Source organism: Caretta caretta, chromosome 4 (genome assembly GCF_965140235.1).
Source record: "Caretta caretta isolate rCarCar2 chromosome 4, rCarCar1.hap1, whole genome shotgun sequence".
In the NCBI taxonomy this organism is placed as follows: domain Eukaryota; kingdom Metazoa; phylum Chordata; order Testudines; family Cheloniidae; genus Caretta; species Caretta caretta.
This window is the reverse complement of record NC_134209.1, coordinates 6,460,114-6,478,498: the sequence shown is the minus strand read 5'-3', so window position 1 is coordinate 6,478,498 and position 18,385 is coordinate 6,460,114. Positions and strand designations below refer to the sequence as shown.

The 18,385-nt window shown below is 49.4% G+C and overlaps 1 protein-coding gene across 5 annotated transcripts in view; it reads right to left on the bottom strand.

Moving 5' to 3' along the window:
* Window positions 1–7,998: 7,998 nt before the first annotated feature.
* Window positions 7,999–18,385, bottom strand: part of LOC142071821 (class I histocompatibility antigen, F10 alpha chain-like) — a 35,670-nt gene continuing 25,283 nt past the window's right edge. Inside the window, exons 4-7 of one of the 5 annotated variants that reach the window (XM_075127386.1) lie at window positions 17,247–17,522; window positions 14,912–15,010; window positions 14,462–14,494; window positions 7,999–10,560 (exon numbers count right to left, since the gene is read on the bottom strand). In XM_075127386.1, coding sequence (XP_074983487.1) covers window positions 10,556–10,560; window positions 14,462–14,494; window positions 14,912–15,010; window positions 17,247–17,522 — 413 coding nt within the window. In that variant the 3' untranslated portion in view covers window positions 7,999–10,555. The other 4 variants (XM_075127389.1, XM_075127387.1, XM_075127385.1 and 1 more) reach the window with 4 other exon arrangements.

Here is an 18,385-nt window from a genome sequence, read left to right as displayed (position 1 = left end):
TATCTCAGCCTCTTGCCCTACACGACTCTGTTCCAGGAATGTGATTTATTCTCTACTTTATAACCATTGCATATCCTCATTAAACAGCCACTCCAGCCTGGCCTGATGCTCTGAGGTTCATGGTAAATGGCAAAGATGATATTCACTTGGCGAATCCCTAGTCAGGGCACTTTTAGGATTTCTTGCCTGTGTGCAGAAAGAATAGCAAATATGTCAGGCGACCAGATTGACTTAACAGGAAGGCCAAAGCATAGTTGGAGTTGCAAATAGCAAGGGATGTGAAGGGGAACAGGAAGGGCTTCTACAGGTATGTTAGCAAGCAGAAGGTCAGGGAAAGTGTGGGACCCTTACTGAATGGGGAGGCAACCTAGTGAGAAATGATGTGAAAAAAGCTGAAGTACTGAATGCTTTTTTTGCCTCGGTCTTCACAGACAAGGTCAGCTCCCAGACTGCTGCACTGGGAGCACAGTGTGGGGAGGAGGTAAGCAGCCCTCTGTGGTGAAAGAACAGGTTAAGGACTATTTAGAAAAGCTGGACATGCACAAGCCAATGGGGCCAGATGCAATGCATCCGAAAGTGCTAAAGGAGTTGGTTGATGTGATTGCAGAGCCATTGGCCATTATCTTTGAAAACTCGTGGCGATTGGGGGAGGTCCTGGACGACTGGAAAAAGGCAAATATAGTGCCCATCTTTTTAAAGGGAAGAAGGAGAATAGGGGGAACTACAGACTGGTCAGCCTCACCTCAGTCCCTGGAAAAATCATGGAGCAGGTCCTCAAGAACTCCATTTTGAAGCACTTGGACGAGAGGAAGCTGATCAGGAACAGTCAACATGGATTCACCAAGAGCAAATCATGCCTGACCAACCTGATTGCTTTCTAGGATGAGATAACTGGCTCTGTGGATATGGGGAAAGCGGTGAATGTGATATACCTTGACTTTTGCAAAGCTTTTGATACGGTCTCCGACTGTATTCTTGCCAACAATATAAAAAGCATGGGTAGGATGAATGGACTATAAGGTGGACAGAAAGCTGGGTAGATTATCGGGCTCAATGTGTAGTGATCAATGGCTCGATGTGTAGTTGGCAGCCGGTATCAAGTGAGTGACCCAGGGGCTGGTCCTGGGGCTGGTTTTGTTCAACATTTTCATTAATGATCTGTCTGGATGTTGGGTTGCATTGCACCCTCAGCAAGTTTGTGGATGACACTGAACTGGGGGGAGAGGTAGATATGCTGGAGGGTAGGGATAGGGTCCACAGTGACCTAGGCACATTGGAGGTTTGGGCTGAAAGAAATCTGATGAGCTTCAACAAGGAAAAGTGCAGAGTCCTGTACTTAGGATGGAAGAATCCCATGCACTGCTACAGGCTTGGGACCGACTGGCTAAGCAGCAGTTCTGCAGAAAAGACCTGGGGATTACAGTGGACGAGAAGCTGGAGATGAGTCCGCAGTGCGCCCTTGTTGCCAAGAAGGCCAACAGCATATTGGGCTGAATTAGTAGGAGCATTGCCAGCAGATGGAGGGAAATTATTATTCTCCTCTATTCAGCACTGGTGAGGCCACATCTGAAGTATTGTGCCCAGTTTTTGGGGACCCCACTACAGAAAGGATGTGGGTAAATTGGAGAGAGTCCAGCAAATGCCAACGGAGATAACTAGGGGGCTGGGGCACATGACTTATGAAGAGAGGCTGAGGGAACTGGGGTTATTTAGTCTGCAGAAGAGAAGAGTGAGGGGGGATTTGAGAGCAGCCTTCAACTACCTGAAGGGGGGTTCCAAAGAGGATGGAGCTCGGCTCTTCTCAGTGGTGGCAGAAGACAGAACAAGGAGCAATGGTCTCAAGTTGCAGGGGGGGAGATCTAGGTTCACTAGGAGGGTGGTGAAGCACTGGAATGGGTTACCTCGGGAGGTGGTGGAATCTCCCTCCTTAGAGGTTTTTAAGGTGCGGCTTGACAAAGCCCTGTTTGGGATGATTTAGTTGGTGTTGGTCCTGCTTTGAGCAGGGGGTTGGACTTGATGCCCTCCTGAGGTCTCTTCCAACCCTGATATTCTATGATTCTATGATTCTGATGTTTAATGAGGTCTGAGCTATAATGAAATTTTTTACCACAGTTCAGGGAGGCATTTACAGGGTTTCTCTCCTGTGTGTATTCTCTGATGTGCAATAAGGTCTGAGCTCTTCCTGAAGCTTTTCCAAATATCACAGCATTTGAGGGGCTTCTCTCCAGTGTCACCCTCCAATGCCTATTAAAGCTGTCACTGCAGCTTTCCCCACACTCAGGGCATTTTTAAGGTTTCTCTCCCGTGTGTTTTCTCTTATGTGTGAGAAGGTTTGAACTGTACTGGAAGCTTTCTCCACAGGGTTGTTCTCCCGTGTGGATTCTCTGATGTACAACAAGCTGTGAGTGCCGGGCAAAGCTCGTCCCATACTGGGGGATTTGTAGGGCTTCAGTCCTCTGTGGATTCCCTGATGGTTAATGAGGGCGGTGCTGCGAGAGAAGCGTTTCCCACAGGCAGGGCATCCACAGGGTCTCCCTCCGGTGTGCTGTCTCTGATGTGAAATAAGCTGGGAGCTCCGACCGAAGCTTTCCCTGTACTCGGCACATCGATGGCGTTTTTCTCCCGTGTGGATTGTCTGCTGTGCGGAGTAATATGGGCTGAAGTCCCAGCAAAGCTTTTCCCACAGTCACCAAGCACACTGGATCTGTCCCAGTGGGGATTCTTTGGTTTTTCCAACCCCTCTGCTCCGGTGAGTGGATTCACCCTGTCTGCCCCGGCTGTTTCCCTGTTGCCCTGTGTTGTGGGCTGAGTCTTCCAAGTTCTTCCCATCCCTGGTCTCCAGCAAACGTTCCCTTTGGCTCTTCCCAAACTGTCCTGTGCGGTTCCACTTCCTCAGGACTCCCAGTGACAGAGTGATTTCATACAGATGCCTTCACTTCCCCTCTAGGTCATGGGTTTGCTTTCTGCTTTGTGGTTTGTTTGTTTGTTTACCAGTGTAACCCCCAAGGCTCTGCCTGCTGGCAGCTCCTGGAGGGGCACTGTCCCTGGCAGGGAGGGGGAGCCAAGGCAGACTCAGAGAGGCCCTTCCCAGGGAGCTCAGGAAAGGGGAGAAGCCATTTTTGGAGTCAGTCTGGAGCCAGGCAAGGCAAGGGCAGGCCTGGCTGTGTGGTCAGCTGGGGAGTCCCAGGCCTGCATGCAGGGTTCCCCCAAGAACTGGCCTCTAGGGACCTGACAGCAAGATCCCTCTGTTGGGCTTTTCCCTCTCCACTGATGACTCCCAGTTTGTAGAGTTTTACTGGGAAACTTCCCCAGCCAGGCTGAGTTCGCCCCCAGCTCCCTAGGGGAGACCAGTCACCACAGGGCCAGCTCTGCTCTGGCTGCTAGTCCAGGGCTGGCCTGCCGGGAGTGTGCCTGGACGCTGGGCTAGGAGACGACAGTTTGGAGTTTAGTCCAGTTCTGTAATCTGCACCTTGAGCCCTGCACCCCTGTGTGGTGAGTTGAAATCCCGGGACAAAGCCACCTGATTCCTGCCTGAAGAGGCTCCCTGCCAGCAGAGATCAGCCCCTCTGCTGTGACCAGAGTCATTTCTGAACCTGAGGATCATTCATGGAGTTTGTGAGTGCACCATCTTTTAGTTCGTCAGTCCAGGAATTTGTTTTGGGGACCCCCTACTCCCTGAACTGTGTCCTCAGGACAGAGAGTATGGGTTTCGGGATTTTATCACCGGCTGCATAGTAAACCTGTGGAGGGCCTGACCACCTCCTCCCACTTGTGAGTCCTTTGGGCTGTACTGAGCCCAGTCAGCCACCCTGCTAAACCACTGCAGGGAAGATATCGTGGGCATAGGTCATCAAGGGCCCCAACAAAGCACACGTACCAACGGGACACTGATCTTACATTGGCTACATCAGGTCACGTGACTGGGGAAAGTCACGGGTATTGTCAGCATGGGCATGAAGAATAGTGTTTCACCCTGTTATGTTATATTTGTCTCCGGTTTATATAATTACTGTGTTGAGTATATTCTGTGTATTTGTGTGATTTCTTGGGAGTCTCCAACTTTCTGGCAGGTAAGTGGGGGTTACCCTGGGGTTGGCATTTTCCTCCCAAGCCGCTCTGGGGACCCTGCCAGGAAGGAGTGAGGGTGGAGGAGGCATCGCCAAATACATTCACAGGGAAACACAAAGAAGATACACCCTGCTGGATGGGTGGCGGGACCCAGAAGAACCCAGACCTGTCCATCAAAACCTGTAAGCAGACTGGCGTTAAAGAAGGTGACCGGGTGGAGAGGGGGCGTGACACGAATACAAGAAACACTAGATGGAGACAGACAGAGGAGCCCAAGGAAGCAATGAGACAACACTGGTCAGCACGATAAGCTGTGATGACAGGACACCAGCACCCTCACCATCGTCAGGTTTTTTGCAGACACCTTGGAGGGATTTGAAGGAGGCTAATAAGGACTCTGGAGTTCCACTCCCTACGGCTAAAGTATGATACTTGTCACCCTGCGAGGCCCTGCATTTAGCCGCATGGAGTGGAAATCCATCAACCTCATGAAGAGACTTGCGCAAGTGCAGCCTTGTTATCCCTAGCCTGATTCTTGCTTCATATTTACACCCGCCTCTGGAAATTTCCACTCCGTGCCTCCGACGACGGGGGTATTCGCCCACGAAAGCTCATGCTCCAGGACGTCTGTTAGACTACGAGGTGCCACAGGACTCTTGGCCGCTTTTAAGTGGTTACTAACATTTCAACTTTGCACCTTTCCCCAGATCCTGTGCTGTTAAGGACAGAAGGCCCCATTCTGATCAGCTCACCTGGCCTTTGAGAAAGGCTAGATTAGGAAAGTGAGACACGAGGGGACATTTTAAGAAATGATTGGTTGTGAACCCTATATTTAGCCAATTTTCCCCCAGAAAATTCAGCTGCCCTGTGAGTGCTGTTGGGCCGGAGCTGGAGTCTCTGTGTGAGGATCACACTGCGGGAGAGGCAGGTCAGTCCTGCTCTTTGTGCATTTTCCAGCACAGGCTGGGGACAGAACCAGGACCCAGGACCCCGGAGACAGGAGCTGGAGGACAGGTCTGCCAGGAGGTCGCTGCTGCCCTCTGCTGGCTCCAGGACGCGTCACACCCCCCTCCCCGCACTCCAGATCTCTCTGCCCACAGAACTGTCCTTTATCCTGCGTTTACCATCGGGGCCATGGGCATGTACCAGGGTCCCGCTGCGCTCGGCGCTGTACAAACACAGAACAGACTATCCCTGGTTTCTTCGTCAGGCGCTATTAAACTGTCTTAGTTGCATTACAGTTTGACCAGCATTGGCTGTGATTATGAAGGCAAAAGCCGTGTTATAATGGGGGCTGGGAGGCAGGAATTATGGGGGGAGCTGGTCAAATCCTGGAATTTCTATTTTAGGGGGAATTTTAACATATTGAAATTTGCTTTTGATCCAATTCAGAATGAAAACAAATATTTCTGAAACTGCCAATTAGAGAGAATTAAAAAAATCATAATTTTAGAAAATATAACAATTTTGAAATTTCATTTAGTTATTTTAGAAGATTATTTTTACATGGTTTCTTGTATTTAATGGCTACTACGGACATATCAGAACAGACTATGTAAAACATTCTCTTTTATAAAATCATTAAGGGCAGCTGCTACTTAGGTACCAGTAAAAACATTTTAACTTTCTAGATCAATGGGTCTCAAACTGTGGTTTGGGACCCCAAAGTGGGCTGCGAACCCATTTTAGTGGGGTCACCAGGCTGGCTTAGACATGCCTGAGGGCTTCGGTGAATGGACTCAGGTTACAGGACCCCTGCCTGGGGCTGAAGCAGTGGGGACCCAGAGCAGTGGGGCTCAGGCAGGCTTGGACTTCAGCTCCCCCTCCTGGGGACATGTCATAGTTTTTGTTGTCAGAAAGGGGTCATGGTGCAGTGAAGTTGGAGAACTCCTGTTCTAGATCAAACATCCCCTGTCAGCCGCTCCCTCACCCAGAGCCCCTGGGCTGCCTGACACTGGCACAGTCGTCCTCACGGCCACAACAGAGTGAAGCTACACCGGATCACAGCAGCTGCAAGAGCTGAGAGGAGGCAGCCCCAGCTCCTGGGAGACCGCAGGGGGGTATGGATGAGCCTGGAGCGGGCTCCGGGGTGGGGGAGATGGACAGGGAGCTCCCCAACCAACACCAGGCCCCCCCATCCCCACACCAACTAGTGCAAATCGCTGTCCACGCAGCTCAGACGCTAATCATCTCTTAAAGGAAGATTTGAGGGGGATTTTTGACCTTTCAACTCTGGAGAAATAGGGGTAGGGAAGGGTACAAGGCCCTGCCCAGAGTGAGCTGTTTGATGCCAGTTCACGCCCTGCAATGGGCCAGGAATCAGCTCCCTTTTGGGTGAAGGTGCCTGGTTCAGAGGCATCTTTAAGCCCAGCCACCCATGAGCAGAGGGGAAGGCTATAAAGTTTGCACTGGCTGCTCCTGTGCTCTCTGCCACCAGGAGAGATGAACCCTGGGCACCAAGCACCCAAATTCCCCAGGGAGGAGCCACCAGCACGTCCCCGTTACACTGTGGTACGATCCAGTCTCACCCCGGAGGTGAGAGTTAAACCCAGCAAGCCCTGCAGGCTGCATGGGACAGGCAGAGGGGCTTGGCCCAGTCTGTGGAGGCTGGTCAGAGAGGGGTCTCCAGGCCATCTGTGCCTCTCACCTGCCGCCCTCCCCAGCCTGCGGTGGGTCCAGGCAGCCCCACGACGGGGGAAGGAACAAGGCAGCTGCCCTGCTGTGCTCCTGAGCGCAGGGACAAGGAATGCCGGGGCAGCTGCAGCATCACTCCCCGGGACAGACCCAGGAATGTCACAGAGCGACTGGACCGGGAGGGAGGACGGACCCGCTGCCCTGGCGTGTCTGCAAGGCTCTGACTGGGCGCCCGTGGGAGTCTGAGTTAAAAGTTGCTTCTGCTGATAAGTTGCTTTTGCTGTTGCTAGAGAAATTGCTTTAGCCCGTGAGGGGTTATGACTGGTGAGACGTCTAGTCATGCTTTGAGTAAAACACTTGGCGAAGAAGGTATTGTAAGAAGAACTCTCATTTTAACTCGATCCGGAGGGTGAGAAAACAAGCTCATTGGAACGTAACTCGGGGATTCGGCTCAAGGCCAGAACGGCTCGGATTTTTATCCCTTGCATGACCAGACTGTGGAGAAGCCAGAGCCCCAGATGACACAACGCTGACTGGCCATTAGGAGAGGTCTGTCTGCCTTATTGGGAGTGGTGAGCATTAGATGCTCGGTGAGTGCATTCTGCTGATCAGCTGTTGATAGCTAATAAATACATGTACATGTTTAAGAATATTCACAGTGTGATAAAGGCTCTTTCACTGGAAAAAGGTCCTGTTAACCCGTAGAGGGTCACTGCACCCCGAGGGGGAGGAGAGAGCTGTAAATTGTGAGGGCAAAAGAGAAGGTCTTAAGTGGGGTTCCCCAGGGATCTGTTCTGGCTCCAGCGTTTAACATCGTTATTAATGACCTGGATGTAGGTTCAGAGAGCAGACTGATCAATGCTGCAGATGACACAAAGCTGCGGGGTGGGGGGAAGGAGGTTGCCAGCACTTTGGAGGATAGAGCTAAAATTCAGAGGGACTTGGATAAACTGGAGAACTGGGCAACAGACGACAAAATGAAATTCAACAAAGACCAATGTGAGGTGCGCCACGTAGGGAAGGAAAACCAGATGCACAAATACAGAATGAGGCAAAGTGGCTCGGCAGCAGCGGTGCTGAGAAGGATCTGGGAGTGGTGGTGGGTGGGAGTTTGTTAGTGGAAAGGCTTGAATCATAAATGATGAAGAGTTCAGGTGTACTAAGTGTTTCTTTCAAACTCTGATACTGATGGTAAATAAACCACAAACGGCTGAAAAAGTTTTGAATCTGTTTCTCTCTCTCTATGCAGATACACCTACAATAACCGTATTTGACAAAACTCACACAAAACTTAAACCTGTTGCCTGAAAGTAATTTTAATGCTAATAGTTGCATCTATTTGACATTTTTCTAAACACTTTCTCAACGTTTCAGATAAATTACATCTTTCTTGGAGACAAGTATCGGGGGGAGCCGTGTTAGCCTGTATCCCCAAAAACAACGAGGAGTCCGATGGCACCTTAAAGACTGTTGCCAGCACCCAGTGCCCAGAGGCCAAACAACAGCAGGGGTTCGTTACCCGGTGTGCGTCACTCAATAATCACAACGGGGTGGAGAAGCAGAAAAGTTTATTTGCAGCTGCAAACAAAGTGTAGGGAGAATAGAATCTCAAATCCTGCACCCAGAGCAGGTCATTACACACACTTTTATATTCCTTAATGCTACTGCACTACACATCAGCCAATTAAAACTTTACACAAATACTCTGCCTTCCTTATCTGGGTTACAACAATGTATACTTCCTGCAACCGCTAACAAGCATTCCTAGCAACTTAAACAACCAGCACGTCCTGCCTGGCCTTGTAGTTCTCTCTCCTATTATCTTTAACTTGGCGTCAGCAAACCTTACACTATAAGGCATTATCTGCGGCTGCAACATTGTTTTAAGAGCAAAAGAGCTTACTCAAACCAGCCAGGCCTAAATTCTATTAAGGGGCGTTGAGAAGAAGCCCTTCGGCCTTCAGCAGGGAGACTTCCTCGACCCTTATTGCCTTCCGTCCCCTCGACTTAACTAGTGGCCATGCCCTGGGGTCTCCAAGAAGACTAACCGATTTATTTGGGCATAAGCTTTCGTGGGCCCATGAAAGCTTATGCCCAAACAAATCGGTTAGTCTTTAAGGTGCCACCAGACTCCTCATTATCTTTCTTGGAGGTTATTTTCAGGCTATACTATGGCTTGATTTTATTTTTCATTTAATGCACTAAGAATATAAACAATATAGGCCCTGGGCACATTTCACAGCACTGCAGGCGGTCGTTGAACAGGGCACTTGTGGTGTGAAAAATGTTTCTCTTGAGTCTGGACCGTGGCTATATCGTGACCAAGAAATTTGGACCTTGACAAAAAATAATTATCTACCCCGGCATTAAGGGCTGCTCTGAAGAGGACGGTGATCAAGTGTTCTCCAGGTGCACTGACAGTAGGAGACGGGGGATTTAGGTTAGACATTAGGAAAACTCTCTAGCTCTAAGGACAGTTCAGTGTGGGACAGGTTGTCACAGACTCACAGGCCAGTGCCCTCTTGGCTCCGTATGGGAACCGGCCTTTCAGAGTATTGAGCCTACATGAGGTCACACTCTTTGCTCAGGGTTTAAGTTGTAGGCTTCTCCTCCGCCTCCCAGTACCGCCCGTCTGAGCCTCCAGCATGCCTGCCTCTCTTGAGCCTGCAGCGATTCTCAGCCAGCGCAGCACAGAAGGGTTTATTGTACGTCTGGAGCAGATTACAAGACCTTCTCAGGGGTGTTCATCAGGGTCTGTCCCCATCCAGGTGGGCTCAGGCCGCTCTTTGTTCCCAGACCAGAAGTGAATCCTCCTTTCTGCGGCCCACCCCATATCACCTCCAAGGCCCCACTTCCATCTGTCTTCTTTCCCGGGCAAACAGGTCTCCAGGTGACTCTCTCTTCAGCTCTTTGTTCTCTCCGCTGCCCATAACTGGCTGGCTCCAAGTTGGGATGGGCCTTCAGGTCATCAGTCGCTATGTTACAAAGTGCCCAGGCCATGGTCTGGGGTCCAGGCTGCTAGACTGGGTCACACCTGGTCTTCTAAAACAACAGACACCCCACCTCCCACCTGGGTTAGACATGCAGTACACGGGGGAAACCGAGGCACACCGTATACATATGCAACATTAGGAAAATATCCCACTTCGTCACACAGGTTGCCTTGAGAGGATGTGGAATCCCCGTCATTGGAGGTTTTTAAGGACAGGTTGGACAAACACCTGTCAGGGATGGTCTAGGTTAACTTGGTGCTGCCTGAGATTGGGGCTGGACTTGATGATCTCTTGAGGGCCCTTCTAGCCCAGCATTTCTATGGCTCTGTGAATGGTGAAAAGGACGTTAGAGGCACTTACAAACTAAACACAGACACTTATTCCTGTCCAACAGACGTCCTCAGCTGATGATGGCAACAGCGCGACCAGCTGCGAGTAGACCCGGCCATTTACCATGTTATAATCATGAAATTCGACAGAAAAAAAAGCCGTCCCCACCACAGACGCACAAGCAGTTACTGCTGACAGACCTAGCTCACCGCACCGCGCAGCCAGAGGACGGCGTGCCCACACTGAATGGGGCAAACACTGAACTCTGACTAACAGAGTTTTTATCCATTAAAATGTTGGAAATTATTTTGTGCAAATAAAACATTATTACAGAAAACTATGACATCTGGAAAGCAAAACATGGTTCAGTGAGCAGAGAGACGAGGCCGGAAATCCCACACGGGACGCTCCAAGTGCCAGAGAAAAGCTAGGGAGGGGTTGACTGGTTCTTGCAGGGAGACAGAGCAGAGCTCATCCGTCTTCCTCTCGGGGGTCCCCTCAGGCCGTGGCACGGACTCCACCAGGCTCTGTTAAGCTGCAGAAGTTAAACACAGGCAACGTCTGTCAAAGGGAACCTGCCATCATGTTTTGCAATGACAGTGCACGCTGCGGTCGGGGCGGTCGCCCTAGTGGCTGCAGGGTTCAGTGGACAAAATCTCTAGCCCCGCTGACAAAGCTTGTAGCTCCAGGGTCAGAGACCCGGGTTCCTGGAGCCCCAAGGGCTGGGCTCTGTCCCTGCTGCTTCCTCCCTGCAGTGCACTGGAGACTGTTCTCTGAAGCAGCTGGAGTTATCCTTGCAAAAGCTGAGCTCAGCCCACGCTGTACCAGCAGCCACAGAGAAATCCCTCTCACTAGCGTCTTTCACACCTAAAGTCATCGCAGCAAAAACAAGGGGGATTTGGCTGCAAACCTGTTCCTGCACCCCCAGTGTGAATAAAAGGGAAATAAGAGATCCCAAACTCCCCTGTTCTGCTCCTTGGGGCTGGTTTGCTAGAGGGGACGGGCCAGGGACACTCAGGGTCCAATGACTTGGACTAGGTCTCTCTCTCCAGAGGCCTCAGTGAGAGCAGTGAACCCCTAGGCTAGAGCCCCCCTCACTTACCCTTGGCAGATAGGTCAGAACCACTAGATCCTTGGTCGTTTGCTGTGCAGAGGAGGCGGAGAAGAGAGAGTATATTAGCGTCTCTCACAAGGCAGGGTTTCAGCGTAGTTAGTAGATACGGGGACTCCTATCCAAAGGGAACAGTCATCACCTGACTCTTCCCGAGCAGTGAGCTGGTTGGTGCACAGATCAGTCTACAGGGCAGCTGCCCAGGATTTCCATTATTCACGTGCGAAAAACGTCACCACTGCAGGGGGACAGCACTGCTCTGTGCTCTTCATGCCTCGTCAGAACGGGAGCCCAGACTACTCAACACTCAACGGCGGGCAAAGCAGGAGATGCTGGGCTAAGGATACTCCTGCTAAACAACCTCAACTCTGCCTCCTTTGGTCTGTGCCCAGAGGGGTCCCTCACGCAGACCACAGATGTTACCCTCCCCCCGCCAATGAACAGCAATTCCCGCCTTAATCAATGGCGCTGCACCGAACAATGTGGACGGTATGAAGAGGAATGCAGATTTGGGGCGGTGCTGGGCACACAGACAAGGGCAAGTTTGGTTTGGCATGGTGCTGGTCTACTTCCTGTTCCTATTCCCAGACCCACTGGGGCAGAGTTTGAGTTGCGTGGGAAGCATCATAATTAAGACCTTACCAAATTCAGGGTCGGTTTTGGTCAATTTCAGTCACAGGATGTAAAAAATTGTCATTTTCATCATTTCAGCTATTTAAATCTGAAATTTCACAGTGTTGTACCTGTAGGGTCCTGACCAAAAAGGGGCTGGGGGGAGGGGGGCAGCAAGGTTATTGTCGATGGGTCACGGCATTGCCACCCTTACGTTTAGGGTGCTGCTGGGGGGGGCTCTGCCTTCAGGGCTGGGTGCCTGGCCAGCAGCCACCGTTCTCTGGCTCCCCAGCTCTGAAGGCAGCACGGAAGTAAGGGTGGCAATACTGTGATCCCCTCCAATAACCTTGCAAACCCCCTCCGCCCCCCACAACCCTCTTCTGGGTCTGGACCCCCAGTTAGAGAAATGCTGGTCTCCCCGGTGAAATCTCTATAGATTTCATGGTCTGTGATGCGTTTTTTATGGCTGTGAATTTGGCCATAATATCTCTGCATATCCTGGTTTGCAAACCTTTGACTTCTGGGAATTAAACACTCCCATTCTGAAAGGACACAGGGAGCCCAGGGCAGGGCTGAGCACCTGCCACCTTAACTCCCCATTAACAAAGCTCTTGCATGTGAATTTCTGTTGTTCTGGAGTAACGAGGAGGAGGGAAGGAGGCACGACTGAGGGCCAGCTGCAGGAGGTAGGGTGGTGCTCTGCGGAGGTTTTGTTGGCACTTCTCAAACCCCCTCCGTTACCTGCTGGGGGACCCCTGAGAGCATAGAGAGAGAGCTGGATGACTACACCCTAGCAGGGCCCGGCAGATCTGTGCACTTTATACTGGCTCTTCATACCAGACATTAGAGGGCCTCAGATGCAGTCAATAACGTATGTAAATATTTCCCATAATTTTTAGTCTTGGTCCTGTTGGTAAAGATAATTACAGGAGACAATTGAGGAGGGGATTTGAACTTGTTGTAATCGAGGCGACAGAGTGGTGCTGATCTGAAGTCAGTGGAAAGACTCCCATTGGCTTCAACAGGCTTTGGATCAGGCCCAGATTTCACAAGCACCAAACCAACTTTCAGGTAAGTCAAAAGTGTAACATTAAAAGCAGGTCAGACACCTTCAGGGTCACACTCAGCCACACACAGCACAGCTCTAGGGGGATAATAATTCAGCCCAAAACCACCATATACATTCCTGACTATCGCCTTGTCTACACTACTAAAATTGGGACCCATGCCCGCAAGCCATGCAGTTCCACCAGAGAGAGCAGGGGTGGAGCAATTGAGGAGATGGGGTTCAGGTGTTTTTAACCCTTGTATCATCTAGGACTTCCTCGGAGCAAGGTTAGAGAACATGTGTCTACAGCCACTCTACACTACTGAAGAAGACCTCTGCTGGGAAAACAACACAGCAGGGCACAGATTATCCAACAAGTTCTTGGAATGTATTGGAGACAATTTTTCTTTCAGAATGTGGAGAAAGCTATAAGGGGAGAGGCTGTTCTAGATTTGGTTTGACAAATAGGGAGGAACTGGTTGAGAATTTGAAAGTGGAAGGAAGCTTGGGTGAATGTGATCATGAAATGACAGAATTCATGATTCTAAAGAATGGTAGGAGGGAAAACAACACAATAAAATAATGGATTTCAAGAAGGCAGACTTTAGCAGCTCCCTGAGTTTACTAAGGTAAGATCCCATGGGAAGCAAGTCTAAGGGGAAAAACAGTTCCGGAGAGTTGAAAAGTTCTCAAGGAGACATTATCAAGAGCACAAGTGCAAATTATCCCACTGCACAGGAAAGAAATGAAGGATGGCAAGAGACCACACTGGCTTAACCAGGAGATCTTCAATGATCTAAAAATCAAAAGAGTGTCCTACACAAAGTGGAAGCTAGATCAAACTACAAAGGAAAACTGTAAACAAATAACACAAGTATGTAGGGGGAAAATTGGAAAGGCCAAGGTGCAAAACGAGATCAAACTAGCTAGAGACATAAAGGGTAACAAGAAAACATTCTACAAATACACTAGAAGCAAGAGGAAGATCAAGGACAAGGTAGGCCCATTAGTCAATGAGGAAGGAAAGACAATAACAGAATATGTGAAAATGGGAAAAGGGCTAAATGACTTTTTTGTTTCAGTTTTCACCCAAACGTTTCATAGTGACTGGATGTCTAACATAGTGAACACCAGTGAAATTGAGGTAGAATCTGAGGCTAAAATAGGGAAAGAACAAGTTAAAAATTATTTAGACAAGTTAGAGGTCTTCAAGTCACCAAGGCCTGATGAAAAGTATCCTAGAATAGTCAAGGAACTGACAGAGGAGATATCTGAGTCAATAGCTCTGAAAAGTCATGGAAGATGGGAGAGAGGACTGGAAGAGGTGGTTAAGCACTGGAATAAATTGCCTAGAGAGGTTGTGGAATCTCCCTCATTGGAGGGTTTTAAGAGCAGGTTACTCAGGGATGGTCTAGATAATACCTAGTCCTGCCATGAGTGCAGGGAACAGGACGAGGTGTCCTCTCAAGGTCCCTTCCAGTCCTACGATTCTATGGTACTAGAGCAATAGTTGGAGATTTCCCTAAAATCCTCAGTGTAGACAAGGCCTATGAGTGGGAGCGAGGATCTCCTGTCAGTGCTTCCAGGCTAAAATCCACAAGCAAATACTGATGGCTGTTCAGAGATGGCCACTTGAAAAGAGGCGATGGGTCTCTTGTCACTTACCCTGAGCTACAGCATAGCCGTCTCCCTTCTTCCCTGCAGAGAGAAGGCAAATTTCAGTGAATGCAGCTCCCAAGGCAGGAACCGACTCCGATCTGTGTCCACAGCTCAGAAACCAGGCCCCTGGCCCAGCACAGCCCCCTGGAGCTCAGTAATGGACTCAAGGTCCCAGGCGCTCACAATTGGCAGGAGAGAAAGACACAATGAGACTGTTTCCAAAGACCTCGGCGCACTGGGTGCTGAGCTCTTTGGAAAACCTAGCCCCATCTAAACTGTAACCCACACCCAGTTTCTGGGTCTGGCCTTCCAGCAGCTCCCATTGGGGGTCATTAGCTCAGTCCCGCAATGGGGCAGTTACACCGGACTGACACAGGCTCCTGTACTGCTGTTGCCCTTAGGCGGGTGTGCAGGGCCCGGCAAGTCCAGAGAATCCCCCCATCCCAGGCTCTTTACCTGGGCGTTTCTTTTTCCAGACGACTACTCCGACTATAGCACCAACCAGGACAACTGCAGTGATAACTCCAGCCACAGTGGGAATCAGATTATTTGGTTCTGAAATGGAATGGAAAGAATGATCAATGGGGAAAAATCCCCCTCCCCCCACCTCTAAAATCCCCCTTTCATCCCACTGCAGGGATCCGTCAGTCAGCTCCCCAAGTTAGGGCTGAGTCCTGCAACCCTCCACCCCTTCCACTGCAGCCACCATGCATTGCACCCCACCATAGGAAGTCCTGGACACAGTCTCTACCACTTCAAGTCATAATAAATATTTAGCACTTAAACTCGAAGACTTTTATAACATTAACCAATCCTCAGAACTGTGGGAGAGCATGGATGTCAGTATCATCCCTACACGGGAAAGGGGGGAGACTTGCTGAAGATCACACAGTGAGGCAGTGCAAGAGCCAGGAATCGACCCCAGGAATCCTGGCTCTCAGCCCCTCCTGCTCTAACCCCCTAACCCCAACTCCCCTTCCAGAGACAGAACCCAGGAGTCCTGGCTCCCAGCCCCTAACCCCCCTTGACCATGCTGACTTTCATGACTAATGGAACAGTCCCACTGTGGGAATCTGGTGCCAAACTGGAAACTGACCTCAAAGCTCTGGATTTCCCTGCCATGAATGGAGTTACAGACACAATGCATGTTTTTTGAGGGGGCAGGAAGTGAAGAGGGGAGGATAGAAATATTAATACTGTTTTTGGTTTATATAAACCTGTTAAACCCCACGTTCTGTATACACTTTCAGTTTCATTAATCAGCTCCTCCTGTTGTCTGAAAGAGCCACATGATAATACAGCAAAAAGAAAAATATTTCGAAGAGAATAAGGAAATGTGGGTTATGACACAAAAATTGGCAAGGGACGTGGGAGCAGGATCGTGATGTGAAACCGTCTGCTGACGAGAGTCCCGGTGCACATTGCCCGCTCAGAAATCGTTTGCACTTCCAAATGCTGCATTTTTCCCCATCCCAATTAACCAAGCAAAAAGATGGCTGGAAGGGAGCTCCATCTGTAATAAATTATTCCTAGACTTTCTTGTGCTAGGGGCATAGGAGTCTCTCCCCCGTGATGCAGGGCTCTAATCTGCCTCCTCGCTCCATTCCAAGGCCATACCTCCCTTCCAGCATCACTGCGCACAGAAACAAGCTGCTCCCAACATTAAACCTCTCTCTCTGGTCACATGGGCAAGAATGAAGAGCCCATAGAGCCGTGTTTCTGAGAACCTGCTGAATCAGGGGACCGGAAGGGACCTCGAGAGGTCATCTAGTCCCGTCCCCTGCACTCATGGCAGGACCACAAGTGCATGAAGTTGAGACCGATGTGGAAGTATATAAAGGGAATTTGGATGCAGGCCTCTGAAATGAACAGAAGTCAGGCTAACTCTAGCTTTAATAACGCAAGATTTGTAGAAGCGGGGATAGTGCGAAGCGAGTGGAAAAGAACTGTGAAAGAGGCTGTTGTGACCTTGTATTAGATAAGAATAGAACGTAGACTATAAGAGAAATTGAGCAAAATGAGATATCATGAAGGAATATGTATAAACAATATGCAGCTGTTGCTTATTATTGTCTGTAATAAAGGTATAAATACTTGCTCTAATTGTTTATCTGTAGAGAGACCTGCCTAGGTGTGGGAAACCCTGTGTCCTAGGGCACTCTCTCCCTCTGTGCAATTGCTTGAGATAATAAAGTGTATCTGACTTGCTGCACCCAACCTGAGAGTGAGAACTGTGTTTTTCTCTGACACCGGGCTGCAAGCTGAAGCAAGACCAATTCTGTGTGGAAATAAGGGGCAGATTTGAGCTTCCCCTGGGATGTGGTAAATTCTCCATCCCTTGGAGACTTTACATCTGGAATGGGCATCTCTTTCTGAAGGATGAGCTCTAGTTTGCTCACAGATGACCAGACTGGATGCTGGGGTCCCTGGCGTGATTCCCCCCTGCCCTGGGCTATGCAGGAGCTATGCAGATGATTAGAATGGTCCCTTCAGGCCTTAATGTCCGATTACTAATCTTCTCCCTTCAGAGACAGTGTATTGCTGAGATGTATCGAACAGCCCCAGAGGCAGAAAACTGGAGAGCAAGACATGAGCCCCAGGCACTGTGGGTCCCAACTCCAGCACAAGAACTTGATGCAGAGGGACAGGGCCAAAGGGGACAGGGCCTCACAGACCCTGAGGAAATTCCAGCTTCAGCCTAGAAATCCAAATGAGAATTTTTCAGGGGTTGAGTTTAATGGATTCCCCCTCTCCCACAAGGAAAAAAGAGACACACACACAAATGCCTTACCCCAGGAGACGGAGAGTGGCTCTGATAGGCTTTCATGCTCCACGTGACATGAATAATGGCCTTTGATCTTGGGATCAATCTCCATTGTCACCCAGGTCTGGTAGGTCCCGTCCCCACTGGGTAGGATGCCTTCAGAGTAGGTCTCTTGCTGTCTGCTCTCCCCATTTCTCAGCCAGGTCACGGTGATGTCCCGGGGGTAGAACCCACTGACCTTACAGGAGAGGGTGATAAGGCCATCATGAGATGACCTGTCGCTCACTCTAGCTGTTGGGCGCACTGGGAAAAAGAAGAAATTGAAGTTAGTTATTTTCAACCACAGTGACACAAGTACCTTGAAAGGCTTCACTAAGCTCCAGATACAGGTGTCAATCATGTGCTAGGTTTGTGCCCATCTCCTCTCAGTCCCTGGATATGAAAGAGAGAAGAATCTTGCCCTGGCCAGGGAGCAAAAAAATGAACTAGATAAAATGACCAATTAAAGATGGAAAGGGCCCATTAAACAAAAAGTGACAGTGCTAAATTGCCCCTCAAATTAACTAATATTAATTGGCTAATTTCTTGTAGGTTGTTACCAAATCTATTTACCCCAATATTATGGATTTCAAATGCATTTACTCTTATGTTGAAAAATCAGTTTCCCAGCCCGTTGGCACTGAAATATACATTAGACTGCTGTGTATGGCTTTTACTTCTTGGCATTTGTAAAGATGGCAATTGACAAGATAATGTTCTGCTGAGGTTCCTGAGAGAAATAAGTAACTAGTATGTTGCAAAAAACTGGGTACAAATTTCAAGTAACTTTGAACAGCAAGTGCAAACTGTTTGGGAAGGGAAAGATTAGGGTGTGTAATGATGCTAACTAATCTGGGAAATGTGTGTACATGGTAACACACAAGGTACATATGTGGGTAATAGCGAGTTAACATTTTGAAGCAGACTACGCTGCAACTGTCCTCCTGAGTCGGAGTGGTAAAGCATTTAACCTCTTCCCTTCTATGTTTGTGCTGATTAATCTTTACTGAAAAAGCTCTGATAAATTTGAGTGTGATTATCAGATGTCTTATTGATAAAAGAATCAAGGAATAAGTAAGAGGGTGTTGCAGCAAAGGTAGGTCTTGAGGGGGAAAACTTTAAGGTCA